The 18,834-nt window shown below is 35.6% G+C and overlaps 1 protein-coding gene across 2 annotated transcripts in view; it reads right to left on the minus strand.

Annotated features, from left to right (window-relative positions):
- The window catches only part of Dcr-2 (Endoribonuclease Dcr-2), a 247,146-nt gene that overhangs the window by 57,954 nt on the left and 170,358 nt on the right, over nt 1-18,834 (minus strand). For both annotated transcript variants that reach the window (XM_089101646.1, XM_089101647.1), the window contains exon 16: nt 14,750-14,928. In XM_089101646.1, coding sequence (XP_088957772.1) covers nt 14,750-14,928 — 179 coding nt within the window. The remainder of the gene's footprint in view (nt 1-14,749; nt 14,929-18,834) is intronic.

The following is an 18,834-nucleotide window of genomic DNA, read 5'->3' on the forward strand; positions in this document are numbered from 1 at the left end:
ATAATAAGTAGAAGCGGTGGAAATCGCCCTTTAAAAAGGATAATAAGTAGAATCAGTGCAAAGTGCTCCTTACAAATGATAATAAGTAGAAGCAGTGGAAAACGCTCTTTAAGATAATAAGTAGAAGCAGTGCAAAGCGCTCCTTAAAAATGATAATAAGTAGAAGCAGTGCAAAGCACTCCTTAAATTGGATAATAAGTAGAAGCAGTGCAAAGTACTTCTTAAAAAGGATAATAAGCAGAAGCAGTGCAAAGCGCTCCTTAAAAAAGATAATAAGTAGAAGCCGTGCAAAGCGCTCCTTAAAAAAGGATAATAAGTAGAAGCAGCGGAAGGCGCCCTTTAAAAAGTATAATAAGTAGAATCAGTGCAAAGTGCTCCTTACAAATGATAATAAGTAGAAGTAGTGGAAAACGCTCTTTAAAAAAGATAATAAGAAGAAGGAGTGCAAAGTGCTCCTTAAAAGGGGTAATGAGTAAAAGCAGTATGGAGCGCTCCTTACAAATGATAATAAGTAGAAGCAGTGGAAAGCGCTCCTTAAAATTGATAATAGGAAGAAGAAGTTCAAAGCTCTCCTTAAAAAGGATAATAAGTAGAAGCAGGGCAAAGTATTCCTTAAAAAGGATAATAAGTAGAAGCAGGGCTAAGCGCTCCTTAAAAATGATAATAAGTAGAAGCAGTGAAAAGCGCTCATTAATAATGATAATAAGTAGAAGCAGGGCTAAGCGCTCCTTAAAAAGGATAACAAGTATAAGCAGGGCAAAGCGCTCCTTAAAAAGGATAATAAGTAGAAGCAGTGCAAAGCACTCCTTAAAAATGATAACAAGTAGAAGCAGTGAAAAGCGCTCCTTAAAAATGATAATAAGTAGAAGCAGTGCAAAGCACTCCTTAAACGGATAATAAGTAGAAGCAGTGCAAAGTACTCCTTAAAAATGATAATAAGTAGAAGCAGTGCACAGCGCTCCTTAAAAATGATAATAAGTAGAATCAGTGCAAAGCGCTCCTTAAAAATGATAATAAGTAGAAGCAGTGCAAAGCACTCCTTAAAAGGATAATAAGTAGAAGCAGTGCAAAGTATTCCTTAAAAAGGATAATAAGTAGAAGCAGTGCAAAGCACTACATAAAAAGAATATTAAGTAGAAGCCGTGCAAAGCGCTCCTTAAAAGGGATCATAAGTAGAAGCCGTGCAAAGCGCTCCTTAAAAAAGGATAATAAGTAGAAGCAGTGGAAAACACTCTTTAAAAAAGATAATAAGTAGAAGGAGTGGAAAGTGCTGCTTAAAAGGGATAATGAGTAGAAGCAGTATGGAGCGCTCCTTAAAAATGATAAAAAGTAGAAGCAGTGCAAAGCGCTCCTTAAAAAAGATAATAAGTAGAAGCAGTGCAAAGTACTCCTTAAAAAGGATAATCAGTTGAAGCCGTGCAAAGCGCTCCTTAAAAGGGATAATAAGTAGAAGCAGTGCAAAGAGCTCATTAAAAAGGATAATATGTAGAAGCAGTGGAAAGCGCTCTTTAAAAAGGATAATAAGTAAAAGCAGTGCAAAGTGCTCCTTACAAATGATAATAAGTAGAAGCAGTGGAAAACGCTCTTTAAAAAAGATAATAAGTAGAAACAGTGCAAAGCGCTCCTGAAAAAGGATAATAAATAGAAGCAGTGCAAAGCGCTCCTTAAAATTGATAATAGGAAGAAGAAGTTCAAAGCTCTCCTTAAAAAGGATAATAAGTAGAAGCAGGGCAAAGCGCTCCTTAAAAAGGATAACAAGTAGAAGCAGTGAAAAGCGCTCATTAATAGGATAATAAGTAGAAACATTGCAAAGCGCTCCTTAAAAATTCCTCAGAAAAATACAATGGATTCATGCGAAAAATACCATGGATTCATGCCTCCTTTAGAACCAAAATCCAAAATACGCCTTAAGGTCAAAGGATCGTTCACTTAACCTTTTCAATGATATTCCCTAAATATATGTTGACAGTTATCAATGTCATGACATAGATCATGGCATATGTCATTGTGATTTACTATGTTTTATTATTTATTATTATTTTTTTCCAGAGGCACTTCATAAAGAAGGGGTCGTCGCATTAACTTCAGAGGGGGCTCATTCGATTGGAAATACGGAGTTCAAGTGCCCTTTTTAAGAGTCAAAATGATCTGAGGGCAACTAGCCCCCCCCCCCCAAGCCCTTTTTTCCTCGAATACATCAGATAAAAATTTTTAGATAGGCATTTTGTTAAAAATAGTTCAAAGATCATGTATCAAAAACTCCGGTGTTGACAAAACCCCCCAGGGCCCGGGGGCAGGCCTTGTAAGTTATGCCCTGGGAGCAAATATGGTTCTTAAGGAAAGGATGCTTGTATAAACCTCAGAGAGAGTTCTTTTGTTGAAAATCGAAAGTGCTTATTCACTTTTTCAAAGTCGAAAGGGATCTGAGAGCAACTATCCCCCCCCACACGCCCTCTTTCCCCAAATGTATCAGATAAAAATTTTAAGATAGACATTTTGTTAAAAATAGTTCAAAGGTCAGATAACAAAACTCTGATGACGACAAAACTGCCCAGGGCCCTGGGGCAGAAGTTGTAAGTTATGCCCTGGGGGGCATGTAAGGTTCTTATGGAAGGAATAATCGTATAAACTTCAGAGAGGGCTCATTTGATTGGAAATTGAAAATTCTATTTCACTTTTTAAGAGTCAAAAGTGATCAAACGGCAGCTAGCCCCCCCCACGCCCATTTCCCCCCCAATACATCAGATAAAATTTTGAGCTAGCCATTTTGTTAAAAATAGTTCAAAGATCATACAACAAAAACTCCGGGGTCGACACCTCCCCCAGGGCCCGGAGGTAGGCGTTGTAAGTTATGCCCTGGTGGCAAATATGTTTCTTATAGAAGGGATACTCGTAAAAACTTCAGAGAGAGCTCTTTTGATTGGAATTTAAAATTTCTAGTTCGCTTTTTCAGAGTCAAAAGAGATCGGAGGGCGACTAATCCTCCCCCCTCCCCCACACCCTCTTTTCCCCAAACGCATCAGATAAAAAATTTTAGATAGATTTTTTGTTAAAAATAGTTCAAAGATCATATAACAAAAACGCCAGGATCGAAACAACCCCCCCCCCAGGACCCGGGGGCAATGCCCTGGGGGCAAATCTGGTTCTTATAGTAGGGATAATCGTATAAACTTCAAAGAGGGCTCATTTGATTGGAAATTGAAAGTTCTAGTTCATTTTTTCAGAGTCAAAAGAGATTAGAGGGCAACTAGCCCCCCTCCCCTACGCCCTTTTTCTCCCAAATACATCAAATAAAAATTTTGAGATAGTCATTTTGTTAAAAATAGTTCAAAGATCATATAACAAAAACTCCAGTGTCGACACAACCAACTAGTTTCAACCAACACGACACAAGTTTTTTATGCAAGGAGAGGTCGTATAAACTTCGGAAGTGGCTCATTTGATTTGAAATTGAAAGTTCTAGTTACCTTCTTATGAGTAAAAAGGTATCGGAGGGCATCTACGCCCCCCCCCACACACACACGCCGTTTTTTCCAAATGCGTCTGATCAAACTTTTGAGATTGCTAGTTTGTTTGAAGTAGTCCAACGATCAGATAACAAAAACTTAGGGGTCAACGTACCCCCCCCCCCAGAGGCCGGGAGAAGGGCTGTAACTCATGCTGCGGAGGCAAATAAGGTTTTTATGGAAGAGGTGGTCGTATAAACTTTACAGGGGACTCAAATGACATACCCCCTAGAATTAAATCCGACCCCCTATTATCTTCGCATTTGGAGCACAAATGGGAGGACAGCTCTATATAGCCTACTGCTTGTGCGTGGTTATCTCTTATGTAAAGTTATTTTAGTTTTTTGCAATAAATTTTTTTCTGTCACTAAGTTTTAGACAATAGAAAACTAAAGGTCATAAAGGCAATAAAGTTTTGATGTTTTATTGTTTTTTAGTTGTGTATTAAGATTAGTGAAAATAGGGCCACCACGGAAAGGTTGTGCACAGCCAGCCCCGCCCACCCCTTAGCATTAAACCCGAGCCCCTTATACTTTTTCATTTGCAGCGCAAATGGAAGTTTGCTACTTCGACACTTGTTTACTTTAATAATTGGATTTACTGCTTGTGAATGGTTATCTCTTGTGTAAAGTTACTTTCGTTTTTTAAATTGAATTTTTCTGTTACCAAGTTTTTGACAATAGAAAACTAAAGGTCATAAAGGCAATAATGTTTCGATATTTTATTGTTTTTTTAGTTGTGTATTAAGATTAGTGAATACAGAGCCACCACGGGAAGGTTGTGCACAGCCAAACCCATCCGCCACTTAGCATTAACCTCCCCCCCCCTCTTGTGCCTTTCCCCAAATTTATCCTATCAAAATTTTGAAATAGCCATTTTGTTCAAAATAGTCTAAAATTCAAATTACTATAATTAAGGGCCGAGAAATACTCCATAGCCCCCGGGGCAAGGATTGTAACTTATATAAGTTGCCTATTATTATAATATAAGGTTTTTGTGGTAGGAGTAGTCTTATCTACTTTGGAGGGGGCACATTCGATCGGAAATTGAAATACAGTTCGTTTTTAAGGGTGGTAAGTGAACAGTAGGTCATCAGCCCACGTCCCACAAAGGGTATCTAGTCAAAATTTTGAGATTACCATTTTGTTCAAAAAACTTCAAAGGCCAAATAACAAAGGTTCTGGGGGTTGAACCCGCCGCCCCCAACCCTGGGGAAATGGCTCTGAGTTACGCAACTTGATTATTGTTACTTTGACACTTTGTTTACTTTTATACTTGAATTTAGTGATTTACGTGGCAACTTCGATTTACAGTGCAAGAGCTGTAAGTTATGCAAGTTGCTTATTGTTACTTCGATACCTTTTTTTAGTTTGATGCTATCTTTACTTTGTTATTATTTGTTTTGATATTGTATCTTTGATAGTAGTTTTGATACTTTGATAAACATTTGATGTTAAAAAAAAGGTTTGATTTTGAAATAAGGAATTTTTGAAAACTTTAAACTTTTTGCAATCAAAAACGAACAAAAATTAATTAAATAAAACTTTCCAAAAAAGAAGTTTTTCAAAGAAAAGTAAAGGCTATTTTAAACATAAGATATACAGATACAAATACCTGTTAAAATTCAAACTCAAAATGACCAGAAACTATTAAAGAATAAATGAAACCCAAAACGTTAAAAGATCCATCACTTCAAAATTTTATTTCACTGTGATTTTATTTTCAATGCTGTAAGAATTGAAGAAGAAAACATTTGTAATATAATTCATTTTCAGTGAAGCGCCAATGATGCAGTAGGCTTTAGGTTTTTACAATTAAGGAAAGGGGTAGTATCCTTACTATTAAAGAGTAAATGAAACCCAAAACGAACAGAAATTAAATAAACAATCATAGCAAAAAAATATACAACTATTAATATAAATGAATTAATAAATCATAAAGCGAGCAATGTTTAAATTGAATATGTAATTCAGTCATTGGTGCTTTACTGAAAACGAATTTTATTACAACTATTTTCTTTTGTACTTACATTAAAATTACAGTAAATTTTTGAATTGATGAGCTTTCAGAAATTAATATCATTATACATCAGATATTCAGTTTAATTTATTAGTTCTTTCTAAGATTGGTCAAGACAAATATAGTTTCACTATAAACAAAATTTGGATACTACCCCTTTCGTTAATTGTAAAAACCTAGAGCCTACTGCGTCATTGGCACTTCACTGAAAATGAATTATATTAAAAATATTTTCTTCTCCAATTCTTACAGCATTGAAAATGAAATCACAGTGAAATAAAATCTTGAAGTGATGGATATTTTAACGTTTTGGGTTTCATTTATTCTTTAATAGTTTCTGGTCGTTTTGAGTTTGAATTTTAACAGGTATTTGTATCTGTTTATCTTATTTTTAAAATGGCCTTTACTTTCCTTTGAAAAAACTGCCTTATTGAAAAGTTTTATTTAATTAATATTTGTCCGTTTTTGATTGCAAAAAGTTTAAAGTTTTCAAAAATTCCTTATTTCAAAATCATTTCATTTTCAATGCTGTAAGAACGGGAGAAGAAAATATTTGTAATATAATTCGTTTTCAGTGAAGCGCCATTGACGCAGTAGGCTTTAGGTTTTTACAATTAAGGAAGGGGGTAGTACCCAAACTCTTGTTTGTAGTAAAATTATATTCTTCTTGAACAATCTTAGAAAGAACTAATAAATTAAACTGAATATCTGATGTATAATGATATTAATTGCTGATAGCTCATCAATTCAAAAATTTACTGTAATTTTAATGTAAGTACAAAAGAAAATAGTTGTAATAAAATTTGTTTTCAGTAAAGCACCAATGACTGATTTACATATTCAATTTAAACATTGCTCGCTTTATGATTTATTAATTCATTTATATTATTACTTGTATATTTTTTTGCTATGATTGTTTATTTAATTTCTGGTCGTTTTGAGTTTGAATTTCAACAGGTATTTGCAGCTGCTGATCTTAAGTTTAAAATGGCCTTTACTTTTTTTTAAAAAAAATTCTTTTTAGGAAATTTATTTTTTAAATTAATATTCGAAACGACTTCCCGTATCAAGCTAAAACTAACAGGACATCAGCAGGGGAATGCTCAACTGGTCAAAAGGTAACATGTGCATACTACTACTGCTATTAATACTGCTGTTACTACTGCTACTACTATATTGCTGAGATGTCTTATTAGCAGCCAGCATACAAACAGTGTTTTTTTTATCTAATTTAAAGCGACATTTATTTTTTAAGCATAATGGGAAAATTACATAACTGTGGGGGGGGGGGTTGACCTACCCAATAACCCTAGAGATATAGTTACAAGACCATTCAGTTATGCTGAAAAAATGGCTGTCTTAAAATTTTGATTGGAAGAAGTGTCTGGAAAATTATGAGCTAATTGCCCTCCAATCATTTCTGACTCTTAAGTGGGCACTAGAACTTTTAATTTTCAATCAAATTAGCTCCCTTTAAATACCAATGATATTACTAGCTTTGATAGAGCATCGCTCTATCTCTTTCTCTCAAATCACTTTGACTCTTAAAAAGGGCACTATAACTTCCAATTTAAAATCAAATGAGACCCATCTGAATTTAACACGGGCACACATTCGATATCAACCTTATATGCCCCAAGGGCATAACTTAAAGCCCTTGCCCAAGGGCTCTAGGAGGTTGCGCCAACCCTGGAAGCATTGTTATATGTTCTTTGGACTATTTTAAACAAACGTGCCATCGCACAATTTCAATCAGATGCATTTGGCGAAAAGAGGGGTAGTTGAGTGGGGTGCTACTTGACCTCCATCATTATTGACTCTTAAAAGGAAACTAGAACTTCCAATTTCAACCAAATGAGCCACCTCTAAAGCTTGTAAAACCATCCCTCCCATAAGAACCTTAAATGCCCAAGGGTCATAAATTACAACCCTCGCCCTCATACTCTGGTGGTTTGTATCAGCCTCAAAAGCCTTGTTATGTGATATTTGGACTATTTTGAATAAAAGAACTGTCTCAAAATATCTATTGGATACATCTCAGGAAAACACGACACGGTTGTTTGCGTGTGTGTGTGGGGGCGGGGGGGGGTAGCTGCGCTCCGATCACTTCTAATCTTAAAAAGGACACTAGAACTTATGATTACCAATCCAATGATTCCCCTCTAAAGTATATACAACCACCCTTTTTAAAAGAACCTTATATGCCCCAAGGGCATAATTTACAACCCTTTCCCTGAGAGCTGTAGGGGGGTGGATTGACTTACTCACAGACATAATTTTCCGAAGTCTTCCACTACAATGAATAAAATTGCTATCTCCAAATTTTGATTGGAGGTGTTAAGGCAAATACTGAGCGTGGAGGGGGGGGGGCTGTTTGCTCTCAAGTCACTTTGAATCTTAAAAAGGGTACTATAACTTCCAATTTCAAATCAAATAAGCCCCATCTGACGTTTACACTACCTCCCATTCAATAAAAACCTAATATGTCCTCATAAAATAACTTATAACCCGATCCCCAGGGTACTGGGGGGTTGTGTCCCTAGAGACATTATTATAAGTTCTTTTAACAATTTTGAAAAAAAATCGTTATCTCATAAATTCTATCAGATACGTTCTGCCCTCCGATCACTTTGACTCTTAAAAAGTGCACTAAAGCGTCTGATTACAAATCCAATGAGCCCCCTCTGAAGTTCATATGACTACGCTTTCTATAAAAATCTTATATGTCCCCAGGCCGTAACTCACAGCCCTTGCCCTGAGGGCTGGGGAGATTTTTATCCTTAAAGATATAATTTCCAAACTTTTTTAAATACGTAGAACGAAATGGTTATCTCAAAATTTTGCTTGGAAGTGTTTGGGGAAATGATGGGTGTGGGGAGAAGGGGGATTATTTGCCCTTTGATTACTTTCGACTAACAAAAAAGGCACAAGTCCTCTCAATATCCAATTGAATGAGCCTTTTTTGAAGCTTCTACGACAAAAATTTCTATAAAAACCTTTATAAGCCCTAAGGACATAACTTACCCTTGTCCTGAGGACTATGGGGGGGGGGGTCATCCTCAAAGACATAATTTCCAGACCTTTCAATTACGTTGAACAAAATGGCTATGTCAAGATGTTGATCGGAAATGTCTGGGGAAATGGTGAGCGTGGGGGGGGGACCCTACCTCCGACTACTTTCGAATATTAAAAAGGGCAATAGCCCTCTCAATTTCCACTCAAATGAGCCCTTTTTGAAGTTTATATGACAAAAATTTGTATAAAAACCTTATATGCCCCCAGGGCATAACTTACAACCTTAGCTCTGAGGGCTGTGGGGGTTTTCATACTCAAAGACATAACTTTCGGACCCCTTAACTACGTTTAACAAAATGGCTATATCAAAATGTTGAATCGAAAGTGTTTGGGAAATTGACGGATACAGGGGGGAGGGGGATTCACCCTCTGATCACTTTTGACTATTAATAAAGGCACTAGCCCTCTCAGTTCCCAATTGAAAGAGACCTTTTTTAAGTTTCTATGACAACACTTTCTACAAAAACCTTATATGCCCCCTGGGCATAACTTACAACCTATTCCATGGGGGACTGTGGGGGTTTGTCATTCTTAAAGACATAAATTCTGCACCTTTAAACTACGTTAAACAGAATGGCTATCTAAAAACTTTGATTGGATGTGTTTGGGAAAATGGTGGACGTGAGAGGGGGCTTAGTTGCCCTCCAATCACTTCCGACTAAAAAAAGAGCACTAGCCCAATTTCCAACCGAATGAGCCCTTTTTGAAGTTTCTACGACAACGCTTTCTATAAAAACCTTATATTCCCCCAGAGCATAACTTATAAACCTTGCCCTGAGGGCTGTGGGGAGGGGGGGGGGTTGTCATCCTAAAAGACCTAATTTCAAGAACCTGAACAAAATGGCTATGTTGAACAAAATGGCTTACTCAAAATTTTGATTGGATGTGTTTGGGGAAATGGTGGGCGTGAGAGGGGGGTTAGTTGCCCTCTTATCAATTTCGACTATTAAAAAGGGCACTTTAGCCCTTTCAATTTCCAATCGAAGGAGCCCTTTTTGAAGTCTCTACGACAACGATTTCTATAAAAACCTTATATACCACCAGGGTATAACTTATAACCCTTGCCCTGAGGGCTGTGGGGAATTTTCATCCTCAAAGATATAATTTCCGTAACTTTCAACTACGTTGAACAAAATGGCTACCTCACAATTTTGATTTGATGTGTTTGGGAAAATTTTAGGCGTGAGAGGGGAGTTAATTTTCCTCCAATGACATCCTACTATTGAAAAGGGCACTAGTCCTCTCAATTTCCAACTGAATGAGCCCTTTTTGAAGTTTCTACGACAACGCTTTCTATAAAAACCTTATATTCCTCCAGGGCATAACTTACAATCCTTGCCCTGAGGGCTGTGGGGAGGGGGGGGGGGGGGTTGTCATCCTAAAAGACCTAATTTCAAGAACCTGAACAAAATGGCTATGTTGAACAAAATGCCTATTTCAAAATTTTGATTGGATGTGTTTGGGGAAATGGTGGGCGTGAGAGGGGGGTTAGTTGCCCTCTGATCACTTTCGACTATTAAAAAGGGCACTAGCCCTTTCAATTTCCAATCGAACGAACCGTTTTTGAAGTTTCTACGACAACGCTTTCTATAAGAACCTTATATACCCCCAGGGCATAACTTACAAACCTTGCCCTGAGGGCTGTGGGGAATTTTCATCCTCAAAGACATAATTTCCGTAACTTTCAACTACGTTGAACAAAATTGCTACCTCACAATTTTGATTTGATGTGTTTGGGAAAATTTTAGGCGTGAGAGGGGAGTTAGTTTTCCTCCAATCACATCCTACTATTGAAAAGGGCACTAGCCCTCTCAATTTCCAATTGAATGAGCCCTTTTCGAAGTTTCTACGACAACGCTTTCTATAAAAACCTTATATGCCCCTAGGGCATAATTTACAACACTTGCCCTGACGGCTGTGGGGGGCTTATCATCCTCAGAGACATAATATCCAGAACTTTCAACTAAGTTGGACACAATGGCTATCTCAAAATTGCGATTGGATGTGTTTGGGGAAATGGTGGGCGTGAGAGGTTTCTACGACACTTTCTATAAGAACCTTATATGCCCCCAGGGCATAGCTTACCATCCCTGCCCTGAGGGCTGTGGGGGAAGTGTCTTCCTCAAAGACATAATTTCCGGATCTTTCAACTACGTTGAACAAAATGGCTGTCTCAAAATTTGATTGGATGTGTTTGGGGAAATGATGGGCGTGGAAGGAGTGTTAGTTGCATTCCAATCACTTTCGAGCATTAAAAAGGGCACAAGCCCTTCCAATTTCCAATCAAATGAGCCCTTTTCCAAGTTTCTACGACAACTCCTTCGATACGAAGTGCCCTGGTCTAAAAGAAAAAAAAACAAAGAAATAAATAAATAATACACTGTGCCAACATCGTTCTATACTTGGGCAGCGCTATTGCGCTGCCGATGATTTGCCGAGCAAAAAAAAGACGGGATTGGACAGAAAAAACTGAGCGCTTTGCACTGCTTCTACTTATTATCCTTTCTATGGACCGCTTTGCACTGCCTCTACTTATTATCCTTTTTAAGGAGCGCTTTAAACTACTTCTACTTATTATCCTTTTTAAGTAGCGCTTTGCACTGCTTCTACTTATTATCCTGTTTAAAGAGCGCTTCGCTCTGCTACCAACATAACATTTGCAACAATCGCATGGTATTTGATAGACCCCTCTTTGGCGAGTAACTGGGGTTTTATCTTTACCAGAATTTAGAAAATTTATGATTCTAAATACTACATACAGATTATTTTTTGTGCAAACTTTTTTAAGATTTGTAGTGATTTTTGGGATGTAGGGGAGGTAAATCATGTTTAAGGGCTTGTCAGAAATCTCACATGGTAAACTATCATTAATTTTACGGGAGTGTCTTTTCAGTCTACATTCAATTACACTATTAATAAATAAAATACGATACCCATTTCCAAAAAGTATGTCCCTGATAAAGTTTAGTTCTGCTGTGATGTGGGAATCAGAACAAATGTTTAGGGCACGATCGACGAGGGATATTACGACAGCTCTTTTAACCTGTGGGGGGTGAATTGATTTAAAATGCAAAGATCTATTATTTTGTGCTGGTTTTCTATGAATAGTAAAACTGAGTTTATCGAAGCTACGAATAATTAACACTTCTAGGAATGGAATTTTATTTGCGATTTCGATTTCTAAAGTAGACTGTAAATTTCTAGTGTGTTTATTAAGGTGGTCTAAAAAACCCTTAAGTTCATTTTCCCCATAGTTCCAGAGTGAAATTACGTCATCCATGTAACGTCCCCAAAAAATATGTTTCAAGAAATACGAATCCAATGCCCGATTTTCAATATGTCCCACATAAATATTCGTCAGTAATCCGGAGAGGGGCGCGCCCATCGCTAAACCATTAATTTGCTGATAAAAAAATTACGGAATTGGAAATACATTGAGTACTTGTTACAGAGTTTAACCAAGGTCAGTAAAACTTCACCTGTTGTTGAAGCTTCAATTAAATGATAATTTTCTTTTATTTTATTTTCTAATAGTTGTTCAGATACTATTTAATAGTTTTTACTGATAAGAGTTTTTATCAGTCCCGGTTGAACTTCACTGAAGTACGGATGCTGGAAATGCTTTGAAAATATTTTAATTTTTGGTTTTATTGGTCACATGTTGTTGTGAGTCTTTTTTCTTTTATATATTTTTGTCTTGCTGAGGACGGCCCTTGGACATAGGGCCGAAATATTCATTCAAATTATCTTCACTGTCTTGCAAATAAATTTCCTTATTGTCGTGCTTTTGTTGTTTATTATCCTTTTTAAGGAGCGCTGTAAACTGCTTCTACTACTTATCCTTTTTAAGGAGCGCTTTGCACTGCTTCTACTTATTATCCTTTTAAGGAGCGCTTTGCACTGCTTCTACTTATTATCCTTTCTAAGGAGCACTTTGCTCCTTAAATAACTGCTTCTACTTATTATCCTTTTTAAGGAGCGCTTTGGACTGCTCCTACTTATTATCCTTTTTAAGGAGCGCTTTGCACTGTTCAACTTATTATCAATTTTAAAGAGCGCTTTGCACTGCATTTACTTATTTTCCTTTTTAAGAAGTGCTTTGCACTGCTGCTACTTATTATCCTTTTTAAGGGGCACTTTGCACTGCTTCTACTTATTATCCTTTTTTAAGGATCGCTTTGCACTATTTCTACTCATTATCCTTTGTAAGTAGCACTTTGCACTACTTCTACTTATTATCCTTTTTAAGTAGCCCTTTGCACCACTTCTACTTATTATCCCTTTTAAGGAGCGCTTTGCACTTCTTCTACTTATTATCCTTTTTAAGGAGCGCTTTGCTCTTTAAACTACTGCTTCTACTTATTATCCTTTTTAAGGAGCGCTTTGCACTGCTTCTACTTATTATTCTTTTAAAGGAGCGCTTTACACGGCTTCTACTTATTATCCTTTTGAACGATCGCTTTGCACTGTTTCTACTCATTATCCTTTTTAAGTAGCCCTTTGCACTACTTCTACTTATTATCCCGTTTAAGGAGCGCTTTGCACTGCTGCTACTTATTATCCTTTTTAGGTAGCGCTTTGAACTGCTTTTACTTATTATCCTTTTTAAGGAGCGCTTTGCTCCTTAAACTACTGCTTCTACTTATTATCCTTTTTAAGGAGCGCTTTGCAATGCTTCTACTTATTATCCTTTTAAAGGAGCGCTCTACACTGCTTCTACTTATTATCCTCTCAAAGTAGCGCTTTGAACCGCTTCTATTTATTATCCTTTTTAAGGAGCATTTTGCACTGCTTCTACTTATTATCAATTTTAAGGAGCGCTTTGCACTGCTTCTACTTATTATCCTTTTTAAGGATCGCTTTGCATTGTTTCTACTCTTTATCCTTTGTAATGAGCACTTTGCACTACTTCTACTTATTATCCTTTCAAAGGAGCGCTTTGAACTGTTTCCACTTATTAACCTTTTGTAAGGAGCGCTTTGCACTGCTTCTACTGATTATCGTTTTAAAGCTAATACCAATATGTAAGGATGGGTATTTCAGACTTTTAAAATGGGTGGAATGTGAAATATCGCATATTTTACCTTCAATTTTCGGTGGTTTTTAGAAGTTCTATTATTGAAAGACGTCATGAGTAAAGTTGAAGATCAGTCTGTTAACTGTCAAAGAATGATGTCACAAATCTTTAGAAAGAATTTCAACTCCTATACTGGTTTTGTACGGTGGTAATTTGTCCCCAAATCCCTATTATTGCTAAGGGCAGCAATAAATTCAGTTCAGGTAGAACAAAATTCAGTAAGAAATTCCTAGAAATCTTGGATTTTCAAAAATTCTGAAGGATATTTTACCAAAATTCAAAAATCCTAATTCCAGGATAAATCTTGCTAAGTAAGTGGCAGTGTCTAACTGACACTTAGAAAACCAGTAGTTCCTCTAATACGAGTGACCAAGAAAGTTGCAGTTCCTGGCTAATTTTGTGAGATGAATCTTAAACGTGTAGAGCCTAGAAAAATGACAGAACAGAAAACGAAGACTTGTAACGCCTAGTCATTTTGTTGCTTTGAGGCAATTCATTAATAATAAAACCATTATATATAATAATATATAAATAATAATAAAACCTAATATATATAAATATATAATATAATATATAATAAAAAAAAATAAAAAAAAATTTCAAAAAACAACATTGCTTTTTTTGTTTATTCCCGGTATAATTTCATTAACAGGCTTTATTTGATATTTATTGCTTTTGTTTATATATGTTTTGCTTTCAATTAAAGGGTTATACGTAGCAATTTTTCGTATATGGTTTAAATGCTTTGCAACACCATTTTATCATTAATATTATCATACATACTATATTCGGTAGCTAGAATTTTAATATTTATTTTGGGTACGAAGAATTTTACACCCAGTTTTTTACGCTCAACAGACTCGTATGCGTGAATATCGTGGATCGTCACATAAATATAACTGAAAACTACTGAGAAATAAAGCAGATCCATCCCAAGGGGGGGGGGGCACTCCCTAGTAGATTGACATATTCATAAAATGTAAATGAAAACTACGCAAAATTAAAGTACAGCCAAGGCAGGGGGGAAGGTTCGTCTCCAACACGCCTGAAACTGCCACTATAGGAGCATTACCTTGTTTTTAACAAGCTAAGACCCGAATGGACACATTCTGCTTCCAACATATTTTGCTTTCGATCTGTAATATGGATACCATACCGCTGTTTAAAGTGCAGCTCAAAGCTCTTCTTTTTACAATCGGGGAACAGTGATGCAGGACTTGTATTTTCAGAAATACTTTTGACATAATAAAACTAAAAAAGAAGAGGAAAATTAATATGAGACAAAACTAGATAGATTAACTTAAATTTTAAATATTAAAGCAGAGATAGTAAAAAAAGAATAAAATCAAAGAATGAAAACTATACAGGATCACGAATAGCATTTTTCCTTTCTAATATTTTTTTTCGGTATAATAGATTAAAAACAAAAGTTAACCTGACAAAAGATTGAATGCAAACTATGCTTCTTGGGATTTCTAGTGCTTAAATCTATTTATGAAATTATTGTAGTATTGAATAAATAGAATTAAGAACAAAAAAAAGATTGAAAATTAAAAAAAACTCAATAAGAATCCAAAAATAAATAGAATAATCTAAATTACAAAAAAGAAGTAAAGAAATGAAGATAAAAGACAAAAAGGAAGCAATAAAGAAGAAAAGATTTTCGAGGAAACATGAGAATTAAAACTACAAAAGCATAAAAAATAACAGCAAAGGCATACTTAATTAAAGCGTACATGAAAAAAAAAACTGATCATAGAATCGGAACTTTTGCGGTTTGTGGACCACTTCACAAGAAGAAGTTTTGCCTTGGACTACGACTAAGAAGCAAACGTTCATTAGAATATTTTAACTGATATAGACGGCTCAGTCTAGTTCCAATAAAAAGTGATCAAAGAGCACAAAGAAAAAATGGCAAAAACGTGTGTAAAAAGAAAAAATAGAAGCGAGAATACAGAAGTATATAGATTAGAAAATTAGGCAGTGAAAATAGAAAAAAAATATATATTCTCTAAGAATGGCTAGATGGATATCACACAAAATTATTCGAGCACAGAGGAAAAATTAAATTTTTGGTGGAAGAGCGGATAACGTAAGACACATATATATATATATAGTCTAAAAAGACAAACAATGTAAAAAGTAGTGAAAAGAAGAAAATAAATATATTGATGAGAATTTTTTTTTCAAAGAAACTAAAAAAAACAAAACAAAATGTTGAAAATGTTAAAATAGTAGAAAATGAAGCAGTGAAAAAGGTTAGAAATTGTATCTATTTTCTAAAAGATGGCTTGATCAACAATTCAGAGGTCGAATTTCAAAATAATAATAAAATAATAGATAATAACGTGAGAATAATTCATATGAAGAAAATATGGTACAAAAAAAGTTCTTAGCCATAAAAAAGAATGATATTGTGAAAAAGAATAAATAAAATTAATATGAGAAAAAATAGTAGAAAATTATAAAAGTGAACAATAGAGAGGAAACTAAAGCACTGAACAGAAAAAGATGTTTTATATATTACCGCAAGAATGCCTTGGTTAACAATACAAAAAAGTTATTCGAGCAGCGTGAAAATGTTTGAAACAAGTATACATTGACGAATGAATTTATCAAGAACCCGTCAAGCTACAAAACATAGACAAAAATGGAAGGAAATAAGTAAATGACAAAATCAACTAACAGACATACTTGATAACAAATTCAACATTATTAAGCAAACATAGCATGAAAAGTCAAGATGAAAAGGTGACGTCGGGTAACGAAAAGATTGATCAGGTGGACAGCTTCACTTACCTTGGTAGTATCATAGGCAGAACGATGTTGGCACATAGTATTATTTTTTTTTCTCCATACCCGGACACTTCGTATCGAAGGAGCGTAAAAACTTCGAAAAGTCCTCATTCGATTGGAAATTGGAGTGGCTAGTGCCCTTTTTAATAGTCAAAAGTGATTGGAGGGCAACTAGCCCCCCCACCCAAGCCCATCATTACCCCCACCACCTACCAACAAAATTTTGTGATATCCATTTTGTTCATCGTAGTTGATTTCCACATAGAAAATATTTTTTGAAGGAGGAAACTCCCCCGCAACCCTTGGGCAAGGGTTTTAAGTTATGCCCTGAGGGCATATAAGAACAATGTTGGCACAATGTATTATTTATTATTATTTTTTCCTTTAGAGCAGGGCACTTCGTATCGAAGAAGTTGTCATAGAAACTTCGAAAAGGGCTCATTCAATGGGAAACTGGATTTGCTTGTGCCCTTTTTAATAGTCGAAAGTGAATGGAAGGCAACTAACACCCCTTCCACGCCCACCATTTCCCCAAACACATTCAATCAAAACTTTGAGATAGCCATTTTGTTCAGCGCAGTTTAAAGTTCAGGAAATTATAAATTTGAGCAGGACAGTCCCACCACAGTCTTCAGGGCAAGGGTTATAAGTTATGCCTTGGGGGCATATAAGTTTTTATTGAAATCTTTGTCGTATAAACTTCAAAAAGAGCTCATTCGGTTGGAAATTCAAAGGTCTGGTGCCCTTTTTTAAAGTCAAAACGATTTGACGGCAACTAACCCCCCTCTCACGCCCACCTTTTCCCCAAACACATCCAATCAAAATTTTTAGATAGCCATTTTGTTCAGCGTAGTTGTTTTCCAGATAGAAATTATGTTTTTGAGGAGGACACTCCCCCAGAGCCCTCAGAGCTAGGGTTGTAAGTTATGCCCTGGGGGCATATAAGGTTTTTATAGAACGCGTTGTCGTAGAAACTTCAAAAAAGGCTCATTCGATTGGAAATTGAAATGGCTAGTGCCCTTTTTAATAGTCAAAAGTGATTGGAAGGCAACTAACACCCATTCATGTAAGGGTATGGTTTTTATAGAAAGCGATGTTGTAAAAACATCAAAAGGGCACTCAATTGGAAATTGAAGAGGCTAGTGCCCTTTTAATAGTCGAAAGTGATTGAAGGACAACTAACCCCCCTCTCACGCCCACCATTTCTCAAAACTCAAAACGAGCAGAAATTAACATAATTTGGGCTCAAAACCCCTATGCCTTCCCAAGGCCAGAACATAATTTGCACTTTACTGAAAAACACAAATGAATGTGCATTGTCAGTTTAATATACATATACTGATATTTAGTAATCAAAATGTTAATATTATTTGATTTATTAAGGTTATAAAAGTAAAAACATTTATATTTTTTCAGTAAAGTGCAAATTTTGTTCTGGCCTTGCTTCAGAGCCATATTTTACCACTGTCATCACTGTAGCTTCCAAAATTCTAATCTTGGTTTGTAGACTTACCTTCATATTCTTCCAAACTTCTTTAACTGTAAAAAAACAGCCCGAGTCTTGGCTTTTCTACTTTTGACATCTTCACTGCTTCCACCGTCTTTGCTAATAATTAATTAAAAAAAACTTTTTCCAGAAAATAAGTTTTTCAAAGAAAAGTAAAACGCTCCATTAAACAAAAAATGAGCTAAAATAAAATCAAATAATCTACGAAGCGTGAAACTACCACAAATCAGCATCGATAAATAAATGAAACCCAAAACTAGTAGAGATTAGAATAAATAACCGAGTCAAACTCAAAACGAGCAGAAATTAACATAAGTTGGGCTCAAAACCCCTATGCCTTCCCAAGGCCAGAACATAATTTGCGCTTTACTGAAAAAAATACAAATGAATGTGCATTGTCAGTTTAATATACATATACTGATATTTAGTAATCAAAATGTTAATATTATTTGATTTATTAAAGTTATAAAAGTAAGAACATTTATACTTTTTTCAATAAAATGCAAATTATGTTCTGGCCTTGGGAAGGCATAGGGGTTTTGAGCCCAACTTATGTTAATTTCTGCTCGTTTTGAGTTTGACTCGGTTATTTATTGTAATTTCTGTTCGTTTTCGGTTTAATTTATTTATCGATGCTGACTTGTGGTAGTTTCACGCTTCGTAGATTATTTGATTTTATTTTCGCTCATTTTTTGTTTAATGGAGCGTTTTACTTTTCTTTGAAAAACTTATTTTCTGGAAAAAGTTTTTTTTAATTAATTATTAGCAAAGACGGTGGAAGCAGTGAAGATGTCAAAAGTAGAAAAGCCAAGACTCGGGCTGTTTTTTTTTTTAAAGTTAAAGAAGTTTGGAAG

This window comes from Artemia sp. Qi Xiang Cuo, chromosome 15 (assembly GCF_049724085.1).
Source record: "Artemia sp. Qi Xiang Cuo chromosome 15, ASM4972408v1, whole genome shotgun sequence".
Lineage (NCBI taxonomy): Eukaryota > Metazoa > Arthropoda > Branchiopoda > Anostraca > Artemiidae > Artemia > Artemia sp. Qi Xiang Cuo.